We start from the raw sequence: 22,105 nt of genomic DNA on the forward strand, positions 1-22,105 counted from the left end.
TCCAAATAGAATGCTAGTTATGGGGGATTTGCACCAGACAGACCCCGGGGGAAAAGGAGCTGCCTGCGGGTTACAGGGCAGACAGGTGGTCCTGCTGTCCCCAAGAGCCACCTGGAAGGACCAGCGACATGACCCTGGCCTCCTTGTTGGTTGAAGTAGCTGCTCAAGACTTCCATGGTGAGCGCGATTCAAACGGGTTCGGGGGCAAAGGAAGCGGCCCAGCGGGTCAGCCGGGCAGTGTGTGTGCAGAGCCGGTGTCCAGGGCCGGGTGGCTTCATCAGAACCGTCTCTCTCCAGCTTCCGGCTCTGTCCTGTCCCGCAAGGCGGTGAGATGGGGGATGTGCAGTCCAGCTCACTGCCTCCAAGTCTGATGAAGAGAGAGATGGAGGGATACAGGGAAGGCGGAGGGAGGAGGAGCACAGAAGAGTATGGAGAGGCGCCAGGGATTTCTTTCCTCTGCCAAACGCTGGGTCCTCGTGGCCGGCTGGCCTGGCCCGGGTCACGGGCTCCCCTGGGGACGGAGCACCGTGAGCGGGGTTCCAGGAGGCCACCGCGTGTGTCCGGGAGCCGCCACTTCCTCACCCTCCTGCCCTGCTTTCACGCTTCATATTCTGCCCGCGACCCCTGGAGGCTTGAACAGAAGATCTCGTTTCCGGGCGCCCCCAGCCGGGCGTGGTGGCAGCTCTTCTGCCAGAGGGCCGTGTCCTGACAGCTCTGCTCTGTCCCCCAGGTCCTCCCGCCCCGCCCCAGGACATTGCCGTCCAGGCCGCGGCCACCCCAGCCACCGTCCACGTCTCCTGGAAGCCGCCCGCCCTGACGGCCACGGGGCTGTCCAATGGAGCCAACGTCACCGGCTACGGCGTGTATGCCAAAGGGCAGAGGGTGAGTCCTTGCGGGGGCAGCGCTCGCCCCAGAGGCCCCAGCCCTCTCCGCTCAGTGACGGGCGACTCTCCCTCTCTCCTCAGCCCCCAAGACCCCCCAGCAGCTACTTAAGCAGCCCCTGCGCCGCCATCCCGGGCTCGGCTGCAGGACACGGAGAATTCCATCTTTGTCCTCCTTCGCAGAGTGCTGTCTGCCCTTCTCCCACAGTGACTACCTGTCCTGCTCGTGACCTTTCTTGTTCTCCCCTGGGTACCAAAAATTCACATCTTTCGAGCCCCACGATATCAGGGCCCGCTCAGTAGATTCCACCAAACCGATTCTTGGCGAGACGGTAGTCCAAATGCCCCGGAAACGCTGCAGGGAAGTGTTAATGCCCGCTGTAGGGGAGCCCGTAATCTCAAGCCCCAGCCGGTCCCGGCACAGGAAACAGACACGGCTGCCCTTGGGGGGCGGGGCTGGAGCACGGTTCGGTCTTCTCTCCACTCCCTACCCTGTTCCCCGCGGCCCCAGGCCCAGGGCTGCTGTATCAGACGCGGGGCGGTGTCCCAGCTCGCCCCGGGAGAGCGGCCGCTGCAGGGCCCTCTCTCCTCCCAGCTCCCCGCAGAAGCCCAGCGGGCAGGGCCCGGAGGGGCCGCAGTCACGTGCCCACCACGGCCGGAAGCCCGTTTTGGCCTCTGCTTGGCACCTCCCTGGGGCCACGCTTTGGCAGTAACACGCCCGGCGTTCTGATTCCTCCGCGGCCCCCGCGTCTGCTCCTGGATTGGCTCTGGACGCGGAAGAAGAGGGGGTGCTCAGCGGTGCCCCCAGGCGTCCACCGGCGGGCGGGAGGCGGGGCTGCAGCGTGGTGTGGTTTCCGGCCGGGCGGTGCGGTTTGAGCTGGATGTAGGCGGGGCCCAGAGCCCTGGCTGCTGGAGAGGCGCCCGGGCGGCCCCTGACCCCGCTCTGTCTGCGCGCAGGTAGCTGAGATCATCTCTCCCACGGCGGACGGCACGGCCGTGGAGCTGGTGCGGCTGCGGAGCCTCGAAGCCAAGGGCGTGACCGTGCGGACCCTCTCCGCCCAGGGCGAGTCCGTAGACTCTGCCGTCGCTGCCATCCCCCCCGACCTCCTGGTGCCTCCTGCCCCCCACCTGAGAACTGCTCCCACACCGAAGCCATTAGCAAGTGCCGGAGCCCCCGATACCAAAGATGAACACCTGGGTCCGCACGCCGCGGCGGATGAGGCCTGGGAGCTCGGCCGGGCGCCTGCTCCGGCCCACGGGCGCCTGCTGGAGCCGCCCGGCCTGCAGGGCTCGGGCCCGGGGCGGCGGTCGCCCTCGCCCAGCCGCATCCTTCCGCAGCCGCAGGGCGCCCCGGTCTCCACCTCCGTCGCCAAGGCCATGGCCCGGGAAGCCGCGCAGAGGGTGGCCGAGAGCAGCAGGGTAAGGCTGGGCGTTTCCTCGCCGGTACCGCTGCCCGTGCCGTGCGGTCCGTCCCTGCAGTCCAGCGGGGATGGGACCTTCCATGGGCACCCCGAGTCTGCGGGGAGACGCGCCCCGAACACTCAGCACCCAGAGTGGCGGCCTTGACTTGGTGAGAAGGATGCCGTGTTCATCCTCCAGTTTTCCCCTAGGGCTGCATTCCAGGGCATTCCAGGCCTGAGCCTGTGGGAATCAACGTGTGTTTTCATTGCGTAGATACGGACCCAGATAGCCAGAGGAAATGGTTATCCACCAGCCTGGCTTAGCAAACGAGCTAACAACCGGCTAACCAGGCACTGGTCTGTGTCCAGGGATCTGAGAGGTGCCTCCTGGGAGTGGGCTTGGGGGCACATCTTCCTAAACGAAGGTCACCTGGCTGGCTCACTTCAGACTTCTAGCTGTGTGTGTGTGTGTTTGCACGTGTGGGTATGTGCCTCTGTGTGTGTATACACACGGATAGACATATGTACGTACGTGTGTGTACATACATGCACACACACATTTATATACACGTATGTATACATAGATACCTACATACAGAAATGCATGCACATAAATATACTTGCATGCCTATCACTGGAAATCGCCTGGACCGTGGGGAGGAGTACTCGGATGACAGTGTGGCCACGTCCCAGAGGAAACGTGCAATGAGACGAGAAATTGTAAGAAGCCCCCGTGAAGTGATGCCGGAGAGCAGGACGTGGACCTGAGCTAGGCCACGTGCCCCTGCCTGCCTGGGCCAAACCCCCGTCTCTCTCCCTTGGGCGCATTTGTCTACCAGGGCGCCCAGCTTGTCTGCTGCAAGCCCGAGGTTAGGGCCCTGGCAGAGGGGACAGTGGTGGTCAGTGGTCTTCTCAGCTCTGCCCAGCCAGCCCACGGGGGTCTGTCCAGGACGGCAACCCCTGGCAGTGCCTTCTCTGAGATGCAGGTGGAGACATCCATGCCGGCGCCGGGAGACCCTCACTTCCTGGGCATCCCAGGGCCCGGGCCAGGCCCCCTCGGGGCTGGAGGCTGGGTCAGGAACTTGAGGAGAGGCCAGACCCCTAGAGGTCAGGGCTGAGGTAGGCGGGCCACGGCCAGGCAACCAGCAGGGGGAAGAGGTACCGTGACAGCACTTCAGTGCCTGTTGAAAAACTGGAAATCCAGGCTTTTTGTGGAATCTCCCGACCTGTTAATAGTTACACAGCAGTTTGTACCCTTGACTAAAGGAAGTGCCTCAGAATGTGCACATTTAGTACGGGCACCCTGGCGCTCCGCCCTGATATCCCACAAAGCAGAAGCCCAGGTGCTTTGGTGTAGGAAGGGGCTGGCGGGGGAGCTCTGCCCCGCCCCCCCGCCCTCTTGGGTAGCAGCCATGCATCCCACCACCCTGAGCTCCCAGACAGGACTCCCGAGAGCGGGCTGGAGCCAGAGGCTGGGCCCAGGAACACCTGAGACAGTCGCCACCTCCCCACCTCCCCCCAGCCTGCCTTCCCCTTTCAGAAGGTGTGGAGAGAAAGCAAACCTCTGAGCTTCCATATTCAAGAAAAGGTTAATTGATCACATTAACAGCCGGGCCAAGGTGGCAAACAGAGGGAGAGGAGCCTTTCTTCAGCACCCACGCGTTACCTCCTGCAAAGGCAGGAGCTAGTTCTGGTGGGCATGGGAGGGGCGGCGGGCACCCAGGGCAGCATCAGAAAACGCCCGCCAGCCTGTGCGGGTCACTCACCCCAAGTCCCTTCGCACAGTGGCTCCGAGGAGGCAGAGGAAATGATGGAGCCCAGAAGACGTGGGGCCTGGAAGCCGCCTGCCCCTGCACCCACCCCCAGGGTCAGGCGGCCTCTGCCCTGACACCTCCTGCCCCTGCACCCGCCCCCAGGGTCAGGCGGCCTCTGCCCTGACACCTCCCCTCTTCTCTTCCAAGCTAGAGAAAAGGAGCATCTTCCTGGAGAGGGGCAGTGGGCAGTACGCAAACTCGGACGAGGAAGACAGCTACGAGTCCCCCGACGTCAAGAGGAGGGGTGCATCGGTGGACGAGTTTCTGAAAGGCTCGGAGCTAGGCAAGCCGGTGAGTGCAGCTCCTGGGTGCACGGCCCCAGGTTCCCGGGTGACAGTAATCACAGTCCATTTGGAAGGTTTAGATTGCACAGTGCCTGCGCTTTTGTGACCTCACTGGGGGACGATTTCAAAAGTCGGAATGTGGAGGGTTTGGCCTTCCTTGACCGCCCTGTGTGAGTATCTGTTCATGGGCTGATTCTGTGCTTCAGGTGAGTCTCCAGGTAACCGCCTGGTCTCAGTTTGGGCAAAACCTGCCCCTTGTTTCTTTACTTTCGTTCATCAGGCAGATGTGCGATGAGCATCTGCTAAGTGCTAAGCATCATGGGAGATTCAGAAATTAAACGGTCAGCATCCCACCCTTGGAGGGGCAAAAACGTCAGGGCTTCTTGTCCCAGACCGGGCTCACAAGTGACAGATCCACCCAATGTGGGTTTGGTCTCCCAATTTCTGATTATGCGTATTCTAATGGGAACGTCCTTTAATGGTGTCAAGACCTAAGGCTGGGCAACAGGAAGAGTGGGGCCTAGAGATTCCTGAGATCTTGAGGTGTCAGAGCTTGAAGACCCCTCAGATGTCAGATCCTCCAGGCCCCACAACACACAGCTCTGCAGCAAGGCAGTGTCACAACCTCTCCAAGAAGAGGGCCTTGGAATCTCACAGACTTGGACTCATTTCCTGGCTCTGCCACTGCTAGTAGCAGGCAAGTTACTCAGCTTCTCCAACCATCAGGTTCTTTATCTAAAAGATTAAAATAATTCTATTTGCATTCATTTAAACACAAGAAGTGGAATGCCCAACTAATAATGACTTAAGATAACAAAGACATTTCATCCTCCCACATCGCAGAAGTCTCAGGTAGGAGGTTGCAAGGTTGATTCAGCTGCTCAGTTGTGTCCTGGCTCTAGGTTCTGAATCTTCCATTCTTTTGGCCTTTCTCTCATGGTTACAAAGTGGCTGCCATTGCTCCAATCGTCACGCTTTCATATGACAGCACCCCAAGAAGGAAGGAAGGAAGAAAGGGAGGGAGGGAGGGAGGGAGGGAAGGGAAAAAGGAGGGGGGCTTTCTTCTCAGGCACATCTCTTTTAAGTGGTAGAAAAATCTTCTCCAGAAGCTCCATCAAGACTTCCCATGACATCTCACTGGGCAGAAGAGAGGGATAGGAGTCCTATGAATGGCTTAGCCATGATGTATTTGGCAAACAGCAGACACCTCCTTCCATCCCATGGGTTTATTACTAAGTCATCGTTGGGTTTGAATCCAGTGAGACTGTGTTCCCGAGGAGAGTTTCTCCCCATTTGCCTTGGGAAGACCTCTTTCAAACCAGCCTGATCTTTGTTTATTCATTTAAAATCAATTCACTTCTCTGCAGTGCCTGACTGAAAGAATTAGGGCTGCAGCAGCTCAAACGCTGACACACACACGTCTCAGGCTGAGAGCATCTGGGCCACTTCTCTGAGGGCTCGGCTGGGTCGGGACCCCCAGCCTGGGCACTCACGCTGCCTTCCCATCAGCGGGCCGGGAACTTAGCGCCACTCAGGTGCTGACACGTCTTTATCTAGAGGAGCGATTGAAACCGGGGTATTGTTAATAGACATGTCTCGAGATGCTATTAAATACACTTGTCCGGTCGCCCACCAGGAGGATAAAGAAATTGCTCTGAATCGACGCCATCCAGCAGAAACAAAACAGCTTTATGCATGTTTGGGGCTCATCAGTCTGAGCTCGCAGGGTGTGCGGTTTGAGTTGCTGCCAATACTGAAGATGCTGAGTACTGGGTGCTTGCTTTGAGGGTGGGAACGGGACTGCTGAACTGGACCAGCCCCCAAATCCCCAGACCCCATCAGGGCTGCTCGTGCTTCAGTTTACACGTTAGCAAGCTACTGTTCCTTGCTTTTCTGTTGACCCTTTCCCGCCGTCCCCAGACTCCTCCCCGAGCACCCCCAGCAGCGGGCCTTCCCTGGTGTCAGTGACCAGACTGGGCACAGAGTGGGCACACCACACGGGGGGTGTCCCACCCCGCCCGGACCGGGCTGTTCTTTGACAGCCCAGTGTGTGCACGTGTGTAAATTCCAGACTGCGCGGTTTTCTTAAAACTCTTAGGCGCCCTTAATGGTGCGTTTGCACCCACTTGCCTGCCACCCCGCACTCCCTGCTCCCTGACCCTAGATGCCACGGACACGCTCACAGGGCCTCGAGTCCTGCTGCCACCTGAGTTTACAACCTGTCGCTTGAGCCTTTTTCCAGCCACTAAGTTGGAGAGGCTGACGGTACCCAGAAAAGCGATGTTTTCCTGTGTGTCTTGTGAGCCCCCTGGCATTCTGTTCTGCCAAGAGCCCAAGGGGTCTCTGCCTGCCCCCGTCCGGATTTAGAGTTGGGAGGCCTGGTCTGGTCCTCTGTCTGCCATCCCAGCTCGCCGCGGGCTTGGGGACTATGGTTCCCTCACCTCTGAGGTGAGCGGCTCTCACCCAGACATGACTCTGAGCTCAGAAGTGGGCAAAGCCGGGCAGGGCCAGCCAGGAGGGGCCCCGGGTACCCCCGCATGCTGGAGCTGCGCCTCCATCTCCATCCCCTTCTCCTGCCCAGCCACACTGTTGCCATGGAGACGAGTACCACACGGAGAGCAGCCGGGGGTCCGACCTCTCGGACATCATGGAGGAGGACGAGGAAGAACTCTACTCGGAGATGCAGCTGGAGGACGGGGGCCGGAGGCGGCCCGGCGGCACGTCCCACAGTGCCCTCAAGGTCAGTGCCCAGGGGCGCCGGGCCCCTCCCCGCCATCCCCACAGTCCCCCCATCCCTGTCCCTTTGCCGGTCCACGAGGCCGGCTCCAGAGGCACCTGGCCCTGCAAGCAGAATCCACAGATCCGCATGGGCTTCGCTCACTATTGAGTCTGCGCTCGGGGTCTCCTGTCCCTCCTCTTTCCCAAAGTTCTGGGTGAAGGAGTCTGGGAGAACCCACTGGGCACCCCCAGGGGCACCCAGCTGTGTACCAAGAACTGAATCGGAAAGAATAGAAGAAAGAAGATTCCCCCCCGCCAAAGCCCTGGCTTTCGTGGCCATCCGCAGAGGAGCAGGGGCTGGGAGGGCAGGAGTCCGCCTCTGAGTCAGACTGGAGACTGGGAGCGAGTCGTGCAGAGATTCTCAACCGAGGTGGACGCTGCTGGACTGCGGGAGGGCCAGGGAGAGGGGCTGTCAGAGGAGGGTCCTCCCTCCTGGAGGACAGCGGGGTCTACACACGAGCCCCTTCGCAGACACCTCCCAGCAGGGGCCCCGGCATCCTCTGCTTCCGCCTGTGGTGTAGCCGTCGGCCAAGGGTTTGACGGGGGGGTCACCTTGACCGAGATCGCGCTCCAGGCCCCAGGACGCACCAGGAGCCGTCCTGCTGCTGCTGCTGCTGCCCGTTCCAGCCGAGCATCTGTTCACTCGGCACGTTCTGGTCGCCCCTGTGTGCCAGGCCCTCCGCCAGGCTGGGGTATGAGGATGGACGTGACCTCCGACCTCCAGCTGCTCCCAGCCCAGCGGGGGAGACACACAAAGGGCCGGAGAGCTGGTCGGGCCGCTGTGGGGTTTTCACACGAAAAAGGCCTCGCTCTGGAGAGGAAAACCCCGACCCCGGCCTTTCTCTGGGAACACAGAGCCACGTATTTTGAATGGTGGACAGAAGGCAACATCCAAATCCGACTGCCAGCTCAGTGCCCGCTCGCATAGACCGGACTGCCTGCCGTGCTCCCGGCAGAGGCCCCCCGCAGGGCTCTGGAGACGCTATCGCTAGAGAACCTGCCAGATCCCTGTACAAACCCCGCACGGCTGCCGCTCCTGCTACCCCCACCGGCCCCCCTCCTCCCCCGCCCCCGGGCCGCCGTCCAGCAGGATTCACGGTGACCTTTCCTGGCGGAGGAGGGTCCCAAGCTGCCCGCGGTCCAGCCTGACCCGCTCCCCATGCTTCCCCGCGAGCTGGGCCGGCGAAGCACGTCTGCCTCCCCTCCCCTCCCCTCCCCCATGACGCTTCTGGGATGGTAATTCCTGCACCGCGTTAGCAGAGAAACCAAAGGTCACCGTGTCTCCCGGGGAGAAGGCCCACAGGGCAAGTTCAGCGATCTGGACTTCTGGTGTCTTTTCAGAAATTCCAAGACTTAGCTTGGGGATACGGCCCGCGGGCTCACCTTCCCACGTGGCAGCCCCGTTGGCTCACGAGCGCCCCGCCTGGCGCCCGGGGCTGGGTCGCTGCTTCCTCCCTCTCCCTCTCCACCTCCGTGTTCCCCGGAGTAGACGCCCTCCGTGGGGCGCTCGTGAGCAAATGAGCGAAGCGTGTGCCACGCCCTCCTCGCCTGGCCCTCGTGGGCTCCGGACCCGTGGCAGACGCGGCCCTGGGTCGACACGCCAGGCCCCCGTGCTCGAGGGGCGCGCAGGCCGGTGGGCTAGGGGGCAGGGAAGCAAATCCAATGCTTCCCCGCAGAGGCGTCTCTAACGCGCCCCCCCCGGAGGCCCGTGGCGGGGCAGACGGTGGGCTTACGGCGTCGTGGAGTCGCTGGAGTGTCCCGGGAGGGGCGCCCAGCGAGCCGGTTCAGCGGGACCAGAGGAGGGAGCTGAGGGCAAATCCGGAGAGAGAACCACATCCGGGACGGGGGCCATGGGGTGTCCGCCCCTCGATGTCCATTAGGCCCCTGTGGGTGGGCCAGCCACCATACTGGCGGGGACGCGGCTCCCCGCTGGGGGCCTCGAGGTCCAGGGTCTGGCGGAGAGACAGGCAGCCTTTGCAGACACGGACTGAGCCGTGACTTCGGGGCGCCCGGTGCCGAGGTCCCCGCGTTCACAGCCTGAGATCTGAGCCAGGGAGAGAGGCCGTAGGTTACTGCGCACGAGGACGGATTTCAGAGGGTGCCGAGAGCCTAGATGGACGTGCAGAGTCCAGTGGCGTGGCCGGGTTGGGGTCCCCGTTTTGTGAGTCATCTCCAGTTGCCGGCGGCGCACAGCAGCTGCCTTCTGAGTTTCTGAAGGTGCAGCCAGCGGGCAGCGGGCTCAGACGTCCCTGCCTCTGGGTGTAGCCACGTCACAGATCCTAGCGCCTCGGTCAGCGCGAGGCCTCCTGCCACCGTCCTCCCAGCACCCGCGGCCCAGCTGCCACTCTTCCCTTGTTGGGGCTGCATGGCTGGTCCTGAGGGCGTCAGGCCGCTCTGCGTGCGCTCTGCCCGGCCCCCCTGCTCCGGCCCCATCCGTCTAACCCATTCTGTTCTCATTCCAGAGCCCCGGCCAGAGCATGCCATCTGCCCCTCCCCCCGCTCCCCTCCCACCACGAGCACAAGCATGCTTTCTGCCCCTCGTGGCCTCAGAGACTAATTCTGTCTATATTTTCTTTCCTTCCCTTTGCCCCACTTCATATCTGATCACACACTGACTCCCGGCACCTGTTCTAACACACCACCCCCTTAAGGAGTGCTCTAAGCATAGGACCACTGAACGTGCTTTCTTGGAGCTGCCCGCGTATCCCCAACAGACTCACCACAGTAAGAAGCTTTTCAGTATCCCCGAAGTAGCCGAGGAGGATGGAGAGCCCTGTGAGTTCTTGCACAAGCAGGGCTTTGGCGCCTCCTCCAGGGCCCGGACCCGGCTGGCCAGAGAGCCCAGGCCCGCCCGGCCCTGCAGGGGGCACGAGGCCCCGCTTGGCTCCCGGGTCCCTGCAAAACCCAGGGGCCCCCAGGCCGAGGACTTCGTATTCGAAGACAGAGGCTGTTGGTTCAGCCGCTCGGCCACCAGGAGCCCGGACAGCGGCCTGGACTGTGGGAGCGAAGAGGAAGAGAGGCGGTTTAGTTTCAGAAGCCCCGCTGCCCAGTGCAGCCCCGGCCCCGGGCACTGTCCCTGTAGGAGGAGCCTGAGGCCCCTGCTGGCCCGGCGCCGGACGCTGACCCGGCAGAGCAGCATCGAAGAAGATTTCGGGGAGCCAGTGGAGCACGGCCACGCCATCAGGAGCAATGAAGCCCGCCCGAGCCCAGAGAGGTCCACCCCCAGCAAGTACAGCTGGGGCGAGCCCGCGGGCCAGGAGGATTTCCGGGATGTGTGGAAGAAAAGCATAAAAATGTCCGACAGTAGGGCCAGTGCCCGACACGCCCAGCCTCCTCCCCGGGTTGCAGACGGTCCTTTGGTGTGTGAAGTAAACCTCCCGCTCACATCCGCTTGCCAAACCAATCTCTTTTCATTTCTTCACCTTTTTTTATTTTGGTGTCCATCCCGGGCACTCTCTCTGCTGGCTCTCTTTCATTTTCCATGCATCTTTGATCTATGCAGCTTCCCAGTCTTTGGACCATGCTGATGATTTCTTTACTTTGCTTTAGAATGATGACCGCCTACCCCCAAATCAGTGATGAGTGTGGCTGCTTTAATTAAAGGACAACTGAATCTAAATTTTAATTAAGGGTTAGCTGAACTATGATTCTCCAAAAGTGTGGCAACACATACTTTGCAAAATGAACCGTGGGGACTTACTTAGGACTTACCGGTGTTACTGAAGGTTTTTCTCTCGTTGTGGTTTTGGTTTTTGGTTGTGGTTGGTGTTGGCCTTCATCTGTAACTGAAAAAAATAGGGAACAATGATTGAAGAGATCCATTTTTGCATCTGTTTCCAAAGGTTTTCTTTTTCTTTTTTTTTTCCCTGTTTCTTTCCTGCGACCAGTTTTCAGAATGACTTTTCCATCATCAGCTCTAGACCCATCCCCCTGCCTTGTCTTCCAGGCTTGTGAGTGCTTTTCAAGAGTAGGGATTCCTTCAAGGCTTCATTCATCTCTATATTGTGTCCTCTTTTCAGAACATTTGCTCCTGTCATGCTGAACTTTTCCATGAAAACACAGGTGAGACATCCCAGGGCTCCAGGCCCTGGGTCTGAGCCGGTGCAGTTTGTGATACGTCCACTAGAGGGCGCCGATCCACAGCCCACTGACACCCGCAAACTGCTGCTCACTCCCTGTTCCCCGCCTGTAACAGACTAATTTCCATTACTCCCAGCCCCGGTTCCTTCCCTGTGTCCCTGAAAACTTCCTGACTCAAATTACCAGTGAGCTGGAGGTTTTGCTTTGATTCTCATATATGATGCGATGCAAACCTGTAGTGTGAATCAGAGGCAGACTTATCCGTAAAGGAGACCGTTCAGGTTAGCCCTGAAATGTGATGGGTGTCTTTGGATTAGGGCCAAGACGTTGCCATGAGCTTCCAAGCTGATAACACACAGAAACTTCTGTCCTTGAGTTTTCGGTAACCTCACGTGCACCTTTGCCCAAGCGGGACATTTGGAAACGCAGTGTTTCCCCCGCTTTTGTGGTCTCTGGAGGGGCTGTGCTGAGACTAGGAGAGAGGGGCCGAAGGTGTGACGAGTCGTCTTTAAGCCACTCTCACTGTGGTTCAAAACATTTGGCTCCGGCGGCAGTAGCGGCAACAGAAAGGTGCCTCCCGAGGGATGCTCTCTCGCCCCTACCCGTGTGCGGCAAAGCACCTGTGCTGTAGAAGACGGCGTGCCTGGGGTGAGCCCTTTTTCCTCTTCCAGGTTATTCAGCTAACCTTTCAGTTAAAAGCTAAGTTTAGTTGCCTTTAGAGCTTCTGCTTCTAAGTTGAATTGATTTGGCTGACAATTCTTTCCTTCCCACGGCTGGCAAGCCTTATGACCGTGTTGTTGTTTTGTCTTTAGATTTTAGGAAACCCGGTGACTGCTGGACGGGCTGATCGGGTGGATCACGTGGGCCGGAGGTTTCCCCACGGCAGTGCCGGCCGCCACAGGTCCCGGCCGATGATGGTCCCGTCTGCCGGTTAGTGGGCCTGATGGAGGCCTCCCTCTTTCTTTTAACCACAGAGCACGTGGCTGCTTGGTCCTCCATCTAAATATTTTTAAAAAGTCATTAGGAATAGCATTTTCAACTAAATACAGAACACCCTCGATTATTTATGGCAGAAGAAGGCAGAGAAACAGCACAAGATAAATAAAACCGAAATTTAAGTATTCTCAAAATATATTGACTTTTGACAGCAATCTTCTCCCTACCAGTTTTTCTTGTTTCGCTGCAGAGGCTGCCATGATAGGCACTGAAGAGATAGTGACGGGCCATCTCCCCGCCTCCTAGGTCATGCTCTCGTGAGATGCTCATGGTCAGAGCAGCAGAGGCGGGGATGGTGGCCAAACTCCAGATATCTAAACAAGCCCCGAGTCAATGGAGAGTTATCTGTATGCGTGAAACCCTTGGACAACTGGGGTTGAAAGTTATGAAAAACACCAGGAGGCCTGAATGAGTGCCCTGAACTGCGTGTTGACCCCGTCCATCTGGCCACCTCCTTGTGCATGAGTCACCCTCTGGCATCCAATTCCATTCTCTTAATTACTTTTTGGAATTCAGCCAGCCGTGCTGAAAGCTGTCATTGTAGCCATTCTAATCAATCCGCCAAGAGGGGAACGTGGCTGAAGGTCAGATGGGAATCTTTCTACTACTGGAATGAACCCCTGCAAAACAGTTCCAAAAAGTATTATGCACAAGATAATGGAATCTGGTGATCAGCACAAATAAACTAGCTTTGTGTGAAAACACACACACACACACACACACACACACACACACACACACGAAACAAAGCAAGAGACCCACTCACGGAACAGAAGTAGATGAGAGCAAAACATCTTGATCTGGCGAGACAGGGCTCAAGGAAGACAACCCGTGGAGGTCCAGACACCTGAAAACACAGCCCCAATCACATTTAAATAGCTAAGGTTTAAAAGGCAATCGGGCTTCGTTCACATCAGCCAAAAATAATTAAAGACTTATACAGCGATACAGATCCCCTGAAGTTTCGTCCTTCTTTCAGGCATTTCTTCCTCAGCGAGCCCAAACAATAGGGAAACAAAAGTTTCCTTTACCATCTTGACAGTTTTTAGAATGTTTTTATTTTTATCAGTAAAAAATTTCAGACTGTTAACTGACCTTTGAAAACACAGAGCGTATTCATTTAGCTGAAAAATAACAAAATAAGCTGAAATATAAGCAAAATCAGCTGGAAAACACCGGTTTCACTTACTACAGATGCTCTAGCAGCGTTCTGTAGGTACTAAGCTCGCTCTGTGTCTGAGTGTCGTAAACTGCGGCCACATCTCAGAGCTTCATTTCATTTGTGTATAATCCCCCCTGTAGCAATTAATGGAGGTCAAGTAGGTGCTCCTGGCTTGTAAAGTAAATTATTTGTCGAGATTGACTGTCTTGAGGAACGAGGTGGGGACCAGTTCAAGACTCTTCTTCCTGTTGAGCTTGGTTCCTGAGTCCTCGTTCGCCTGCGACTTTAACGAGCGAATGCGCATCACGTGAACTGCCACCTTTCCCGTGGCTGCAGATTAATGCCGCGGCACCAGGCAGGGCTGTGCTCTGCAGGACGTCTCGTGGGTCTCCTAGTCCAGTCTCCTAGGATGGAGAAGGAACGTCTACAGGACTGAAAATAACGGTGCTACAAATTGCCAGCCGGGCAAGGGCGTAAAGGAAAACCTCAGTGGACCCACAGTCTCCCCATCAGAGTCTCTGACAATATTCAGTCAGTTTTGTCTTAAGGTAAAGAATGCAGAAGGCTGCACACGTGTCTTAATTTCGGTAAGACACTAAGTTGGTAAAAACAGAGTAGTGCTGTGGTAACAGCTTAACCAAAAAGTCTGTTAATAATAGAATTCAAAACATGTTAAATCTGTGATACAGTTGCTTTCATTGTACCTGATTTCTCATCATGGAGAAATGCAAGAAATCATGTAAAAGGCATAATTAATATCAAAACTTTATATATTCATACACGTATACACATAAACAGACTGAAGAACCTATTATAATTTCAGAAGACAAAAGTGAATCATGGGACTTCCCTGGTGGCGCAGTGGTTAGGAATCCGCCTGCCAGTGCAGGGGACATGGGTTTGAGCCCTGGTCTGGGAAGATCCCACATGCCGCAGAGCAACTAAGCCCGTGCACCACAACTACTGAGCTCGTGAGCCACAGCTACTGAAGCCCGCACGCCTAGATCCCGTGTTCCACAACAAGGGAAGCCACCGCAATGAGAAGCCCGCGCACTGCAACGAAGAGTAGGCCCTGCTCACCGCAGCTAGAGAAAGCCCACGTGCAGCAATGAAGACCCAACACAGCCAAAAATAATTTATTTTTTAAAAGTGAATCATGTTCAGCAGCTACCAAAAAAGAAGAGAATCATGCCGCAAACCCTAGGAAGTGAATCGTCAGTGACGTGTGAACAGACTGTTTTCCTAGATCTAGTCCCTGTGTAACCAGAAGTGGGGTCCGGCCGCTCGCTGCTCAAAAGCCAACAAAGAGGCCAGGTTGGTGGAAAGGAAAGTTTGCTTTATTTTGGATGCTGGTAACCAGGTGGTGGCGGGGGACACCTGTCCAAAGCCGACTCTCCCCTCCCCTGACAGTCGGGGGCAAGTGCTTTTATAGACGGAGGGGACTACGTGCAGAACCAGCACAGGCAGCTCTGACAGGCATCTTGAAACTGGTCCTCGGTCGTCTGACCAGCGTCCTCTTGATGGCTTTCAGTACAGTGAGTCTTCAGTTCCAGGGTCGGTTTGTTCCCATTTCCTTGAGGCCAGTTCTCGGAATTGTGGCAGCTTATGTCATGGCTACAGCCTGGTCGTCATGTAGTTAACTTCTCCACCTGGTGTGGGTTTCAGTGTCTACAAGTCAGCTCCCAGGACACGGCTCAGGATAGTATCTCTAGCCCTTGAAGAGGAACTCAAGGTCCCTTATTCTGCTTAATGACTAAGCTATTATTATTTGGTCTCCTTTATTTTCCTTTGCTTCTGCATTTTCTCACTTCTCTGATTAAACTTATTCTTTGGCTAAAGGTTTTCCGCAGACAGAAGGCAGGTGGAGGACATGGCGGGGTGGGCAAGGACCACAGGGCCCTGCTCTGTTTCACCTGTTCAGTTATATTTTTCTTGTGCAAATATCAGCAATTAATACTTTAGAAATCTGCCATACTCCAAAAGCATCCATTTTCTTTTTCAGAGGAACTTAAGTCTATAGACCATATGCTTCCTAAATATATCTTTAATAAGCAATGCATTCACAGTTAAAATATACTATACTTTTAATATACCCTGGGTTTCCTAAATTAAGAAAACAATGCCCCTTCTGATTTAAAAGGATAAAAATTATGTAGCTCCACATCTAATAAATTCTAAGTCATATAATTAGCATAAGGAAGGCCTCATAACATTGATCAATGACCCCAAAGGAGGATTTCACTGGGTTTGCTTTCTTCCTCTATAATGTTTGGTCTTTGCATTTATCTAGTTATTTACCTGTCAGATGAAAAGGCCTGAGGGTATTACCATTCTAAACATGAAGTGCCACATTCAGAAGCATTCTGTTCTTACTAACCGACTGTGCAGGTCTCCCCCACCCCGCATTTTCCCCAGTTATTTTGGCTGCTGACCTTGTAGAGCAAAAGGAAATGGAGCACATTTTCTCTGTGTCCAGATGAGAAAAATGAATAACTAAAGAAACAAAGCTTCGCCCTCCAGAAAGGAGTCTCTTCTCCCTGGGTTTCCCTGCAAGGAGGAGATGAGGAGCTGTAAAGTGTGTTTCACAGGTGACCCCCTTTTCCTCCGTGGAAATTACATTGGACAGGAACAGTGGAAGCGGTGCCCTTGGTCAGGTAGTGACGGAAGTAGTTCACCTGTAAAGGACGATGCTTATTCTGGCAGCACAGGTGGCCTCGGAAGCCGACGGGCCAGTCATGAGCCCTGACTTTGCACGTGGTGTGCAGACCCTTCCTCCTTTCTGACAAAGACCCCCTCCCACCCCGGGCCAGGACATTCCACATCAGGGCAGAGGGAGGAGCGCCCACTCCCAGGTCAGACCAGCAGCTGGAGATAAGTTCTTCCTTGAGTCTAGCCTGCCACCAAGAAAGAGAAGGACCTCTCGGTCGCCCACTTTGGTCCCTGTGAAGCCAGATTTCCATGGACACATTCCATGGAGGCCACTGTTCTCTCCCCATGAGGTCTGATTCTTGTACAGCCTCTAATGCACCTTCTCTGGAGGAAACAGTGCAGTGACATCACACCCACACTTCCACTCATACACACCAACTCCAAGTGCTCCAACCACCTCCACTCCATCCCCACTCCTGCCCCCAAACCAGAGAGAGATCCTGTAATGGTGAGGGTGACCCTGCCCGCTGTTTTCACTGAGCGTCGGCACTAGCCTCAGATCCCCCTCTGGTCTCCAATGCCCAATGCCTCCCACTTGTGCTCGGTGTGATTTGGGACTTAAAGATGTAAAGGCACGGTTTTCCACATATCATGGTGCCTGAACTCGAGCCAACTCCTGAGAGCATGCACTCGATGTGGATTATAGGTGTGACTCAAAAGTCTTCCAGGGTGACGCTGACCTACCCAACCCTCCCCTATGAACTGGCCCCTGTGAACTTGCCTGTATGTTTTGACTCCATGTCACTACGTCAGCTCAGCTGGAGAAGCCCTGGGAACCCTCTGGGTGCAGCCAAAGCTGTAGCCACAGTGCTCCTTCACTGACATTTCCCTCAGCTGAAATGGCATCCACTAGCATCACATCACCGTTGTGTTAAGTTCCTTCTGCAAATCAGCCACGAGCACGAGAAGCCACTGCGTCACTGCCTACACTGAGATGTTCATAGTTCACGGGATGGTGTACCATTAGCTTCACACTATTCAATTTAGATAACACTGAAAACTAGGGGAGAAAGTATGAGATCTTCTCACTGACTATAAATAAAAGCAAAACCAGTGTGAAGAAATCAGTAAGGCCCTGCTGCTCAGAAGTTTTGTTCCCTAGCAGAAGCGAAGTTACTGAATGTTTAGGTTATCTCGGCATCCTAAAAAGATCCCGAATTCAAATAATGCAAACAGTTCAGTGCATTTTAAAAACCAAACTTTCCTGCAGCTAAAGTGCCTTTTTTATTTTTCAACTACATGTTTCTGCTGGTGAAAGCAGCCGAGGCTCTTGACTCTCCCGCCTCCCCCCCCCACCCCACCTCTCCTGTGTTTTCCACACACCTGTGACGTCTTCTTGTCCCACTTCCTGTGCTACTTGTGCTGGTGACACAAGTTTTGACTGGCTGCTTGTCCCACCCCTACCCTCTCCTAATGATTGCAGTTTTTCTCATTTGCTTCCCCACTGATGTTCTGAGCCCTTACTGTGTGGTCAGAACAGTATAATTTACTAGCAGATGTTCATTCTCTCTCTATATATTTAAATGTATACATATATAGTGAGATATATGCATATTATGATGATATCTAATAATACACATGCATATATATTAGGATTTCAAAAAGAATTCTCTTTAGAAGCTCGATGGTAGGTAGACTTGAAACTCAATCCCGCTAGGAAGTCATTAATTTGCTGTAATGCATTTGTTGCCACTTACCTATTTGGGGCTAAGTGAGCAGCTTGGTCACCTATATCAAACTTTGACTAATATACAGATGCATTTCAACGTCCGTGTACTCTGGCTCAGCTGTTATGGAAACACACAGAGGGTCTCCGGGTCTCTGGCCCCTGAACAGGCCTGTGCAGCCACGTCCTAATCCCAAGGACTCGCCCACCTGCCGCCCCTGGTGCTCAGGCCTGCCCTGCAGGGAGGTCTTTGATACAAAGTCCTTTATCTCTCACTGTCTTCACACACAGCACACCTAGGGTCATGCTGGTGCCTGTGTTGTATACTAGTTACTTGCTTGTCAAACCCATCTCTGTCGAGATGATCCATTTCTGCCTGCATATTAAGCTACCTATGTTTTTAAAAGACAAATGTTAAAGTGCCACAGCCTCCCAAAGTGTGGGAGTTTCTAAAACCACACTTCCTATAACAGCTCATGTTTCTGGGTAAAGCTGGGGGATGGCTGCGGGAATTACTTAGCACCCTGTCCTTTATCCCACATGCTCCCAGATGAGTACGGTGGGCGGAACCGGCTTTCTCCAGACTTCTATGAAGAGTCAGAGACGGACCCTGGGGCGGAAGAGCTCCCGCCACGGATCTTTGTGGCTCTTTTTGACTACGACCCCCTCACCATGTCCCCGAACCCAGATGCTGCGGAAGAGGAGCTTCCCTTTAAAGAAGGGCAGATCATCAAGGTTGGGGCATGGCTGGGGGTGATGGGGAGGGCACGGTGGGGGAGAGTAAGGTGGGAGGATGGGGAGGGGGCACTCGCCAGACCCAAGTTCCTTAACACATCACAACGACAAGCTGCTTTCTTTTGCATTTGACATTCAGCCTTCGTCTCAGCAGAGGAGGGGGGCCTGAGTCTGGAGTCGGAACGAAGAAGCAGGATGCTTCCTAGGAGAGGGGAGAGAGCCTTGAGTCCTAAGTTGGCAAATTTCCCAAAGGGCACTGACAACTCGCCTTTGAAAGTGGTCCTAATGTTTGATAAAACGGGGCCTTTAAAGGATGGTAACGCTTACCCCACAGAATGGTACCCGCAGAATCTCTGTTAGTTGAGATTTTTTCACTTCTAGAATATCCGACAGTGGCACTGTCTTCTTACGGAAGAACCATTTGCACTTCTAAGTGGGGTGGGGTCTCATCACCTGGCCTCAGCTAGCAGCCCCCCCCCCTTGATGGGAGGCCCAGGGGCTGTCCAAACCCTGGAGGAGAAACAGGTTCTTAGAGGTAGAGATGTATAGGGCGAGGGCTACGTGTACACATTTACACCCACGTGCCGGTCGTTTTGATGTTCTTCAAGTCTGTTTCTGACTAGGTATGACTGTACCGTGAGTAGAGCTGGTGTATTTCTGAACCAGCCCATCCCAATGCCTTAACTTCTTCCCACGGCTCCAGGTTTACGGTGATAAAGATGCTGATGGATTCTACCGCGGGGAAACCTGTGCTCGGCTTGGCCTTATTCCTTGTAACATGGTCTCTGAAATCCAGGCAGACGATGAGGAGGTGATGGACCAGCTTCTCAGACAAGGCTTCCTCCCCCTGAACACACCTGTGGAGAAAATAGGTAAGAGGCAACCCCTTGCTCACCCATGAACCTGTAGGCTGTGAGGCTCCTGCCCTCCTGAGGGTTTCATAGCAAAAACACCAGCTCAGGGCGGGAGAGAGCGCTGAGCAGGATCCCACCTGCACCATCTGAATGTGTCAAAGGAAATCTGAGTGTTAACCATCAGCTTTTCTTGGGCCAAACCCACTCAGTCAACCAGGCTTGTAATGGTCTTGCTGTGATACGGACGTGTAGGCATCTAAATATTCATGACACCACAGATGGTCTTCTCAGGAAAGATGAAGCACAGCCTTGCCTACTAAACGTCTATCACATCTAGAAAATAAACAAAAGCCGTTTTTCGGGTGGTTCTGGACTGAATGTTTGTGTCCCCCCAAAATTCATTCATTGAACTCCTGATCCCCAGTGTGATGGTATTAGGAGGTGAGGCCTTTGGGAGGTGAGGAGGTCATGAGGGTGGAGCCCCCATGGATGGGATTAGTGCCCTTATAGAAGAGACTGCAGAGAGGTCCCTCACCCCTTCCATCATGTGAGGACACTGAGAAGTAAGCCGTCTGTATGCCAGGAAGGAGGGAAGAAGGTCCTCACCAGACACCAAGTCAGCCAGCACCTTGGTCTTGGACCCCCAGCCTCCAGGACTGTGAGAAATCGATATTTGTTGTCTAAGCCACCCAGTCTGTGGCACTTTGTTATATCAGCCTGAATGCACTGAGACACTGGTAGTGTACTTTGAACATTGCCTATCTTTGATAAATTTCAAAGGATGTTGGGGTAGTGTTATGCCTTCCATTCTTCAGGTGAATTTTGCTTATCCAAAAGGCATAAAAGATTTTTACCCTTTAATTTGGATACTAAATGCCTTCATTTATCTTGAACCACCCTGCAGCACCAGTGAGCCAACCAACAGCAAAACTGTTTTCAGCAACATTATACTTAGGATCTTTAATTTTTCCCATGTTCAAGGAAAATCTACTCATTCAAAAGGCCTCTACTTTTTCTAAATAGCTGTACACAGAAATACCTGTTTTATGTCATTCATATTTACAGTTTTAATACTTCAAAACATTAGATTCACTTCTAAGTGACACTCCGAAGACACAATTCAGTGGTTAAAGAATATGCATGGTTTTAAGGATAAACACAAAATCACATAAAATGCCTCAGACTTTTTGGTATTAATGAGCTCATGGTCTCAGGTTATGATCCACGTCGAATAGTCGAGGTTTCATATGATTAAATTGCCCAGATTAAATCCACGAGGTGCAGCTCTCTGAGCCCCTCACACCATCCACTCCCTTGCATTGCTGTCTTCTTTCCTGAAGTAGACAGTGAGTGTTCATAGAGGGAACGGGCTCTGTGCACCACAAACCCAGGGAGCCTAGGAGTGATCTACTAAAAAACAGAAACTTGACTTACGTGATCAGTTAGATTAAATGTCTTTTTATTCCATTCTAGTTTTCTGAATGTGACTAGTTGAGGGAACCAAGCTGAGATATCTGCTTGCCCTTCTATTATTAGGAAATAGCCTTCTTCATGGTGAAAGACTGAATGCTTTCCTCCCAAGACTGGGAGTAAAGCTGCGATGTCTGCCCTCACCTCTTCCTTCCAGCATCATGCAGAGCGTGCGGTATGGGGAGAGCCAGGAAGCAGCAGTACACAGAATGAAAAGGTGACATGAAAATTTACTTTAAAAATCTCACGTATCTATAAATAAAGCTCCTAGAACTCCCAAGTGAGATTAGCAAGGCCAATGGATACAAAAGCAATGGTATTTCCATAGGTTAGCAATGAAAAATTTGAGATTTAAATTTAAAAAGTAATACTGCTTAACAATAACACAATGCATATGTGAAATACTTACGGTTAAATCTAACAAAATATGTGCAGGATCTGTATGCTGAAAACTATAAAACACTGATGAAAGAAATCAAAGAATCCCTGAGTAAATAGAGATAGAATGCTCATAGACTTAATACTGCTCAGATATTAAGATGTCAGATATCCCCAAACTGACCTATAGATTTCATCGCAACTGCAATGAAGGTCTGCGCAAAGGTTTATGTAGAATCCATAAGCTAAATCTTTCATGAATATGAAAAGTCAAAGGAACTAAAATCGCTAGAACAATTTTTTAGAAGAACAGAAGTGGAAGACTCAACGAAACTTGATTTTAAGACTCACTATAAAGGCAAACTGATCAAGACCATGTGGGATTGGAGAAAGGCAGACACACAGATCAACAAAACAGAATGGAGCCCAGAAACAGATCAACACGTACATGGTCAGTTGATTTTCAACAAAGGTAAAAATGTAGTTCAGTGGAGAAATGATAGTCTATTCAATAATAGGTGCTGGAATTATTGGACATCCACAGGCCAAAAACCAATCTCAAGCCATAGTCTCACCATATTAAAAAACTTAACTCAAGATGGAACACTGTCTTAAATATAAAAACAAAGACTATAAAACTTCTAGAAGAAAACATAGGAGAAAAACTGTGATGATAGGGCAACAATTTCTTTGTTATGATATATTTTTAAAATTGTGTTAGACGTCATCAAAATCAAATACTTCTCAGCTTAGAAAGGCACCATTAAGAGGATGAACAGAGAAGCCACAAGCTGGCAGAAAATATTTGCGAGTAACTCGGCAGAAAGGGATTTATATTTAGAATACAGAAAAAACTTTCAAAACTTGACAATAAAAGAAAACCCCAGTAAACAGAAGT

General features: G+C 53.5%; 1 protein-coding gene across 1 annotated transcript in view; it reads left to right on the top strand.

The window, feature by feature from the left end:
• Window positions 1–22,105, top strand: part of RIMBP2 (RIMS binding protein 2) — a 97,282-nt gene that overhangs the window by 73,664 nt on the left and 1,513 nt on the right. The window contains exons 10-17 of the mRNA XM_081252900.1: window positions 731–882; window positions 1,839–2,300; window positions 4,243–4,386; window positions 6,961–7,119; window positions 9,809–10,516; window positions 12,050–12,167; window positions 18,321–18,505; window positions 19,209–19,377. Of these exons, the coding sequence (XP_081109026.1) occupies window positions 731–882; window positions 1,839–2,300; window positions 4,243–4,386; window positions 6,961–7,119; window positions 9,809–10,516; window positions 12,050–12,167; window positions 18,321–18,505; window positions 19,209–19,377 (2,097 nt within the window). The remainder of the gene's footprint in view (window positions 1–730; window positions 883–1,838; window positions 2,301–4,242; window positions 4,387–6,960; window positions 7,120–9,808; window positions 10,517–12,049; window positions 12,168–18,320; window positions 18,506–19,208; window positions 19,378–22,105) is intronic.

The sequence above is a fragment of the Mesoplodon bidens genome, assembly GCF_964165515.1.
Source record: "Mesoplodon bidens genome assembly, chromosome: 13".
NCBI classification, from domain to species: Eukaryota; Metazoa; Chordata; class Mammalia; order Artiodactyla; family Ziphiidae; genus Mesoplodon; species Mesoplodon bidens.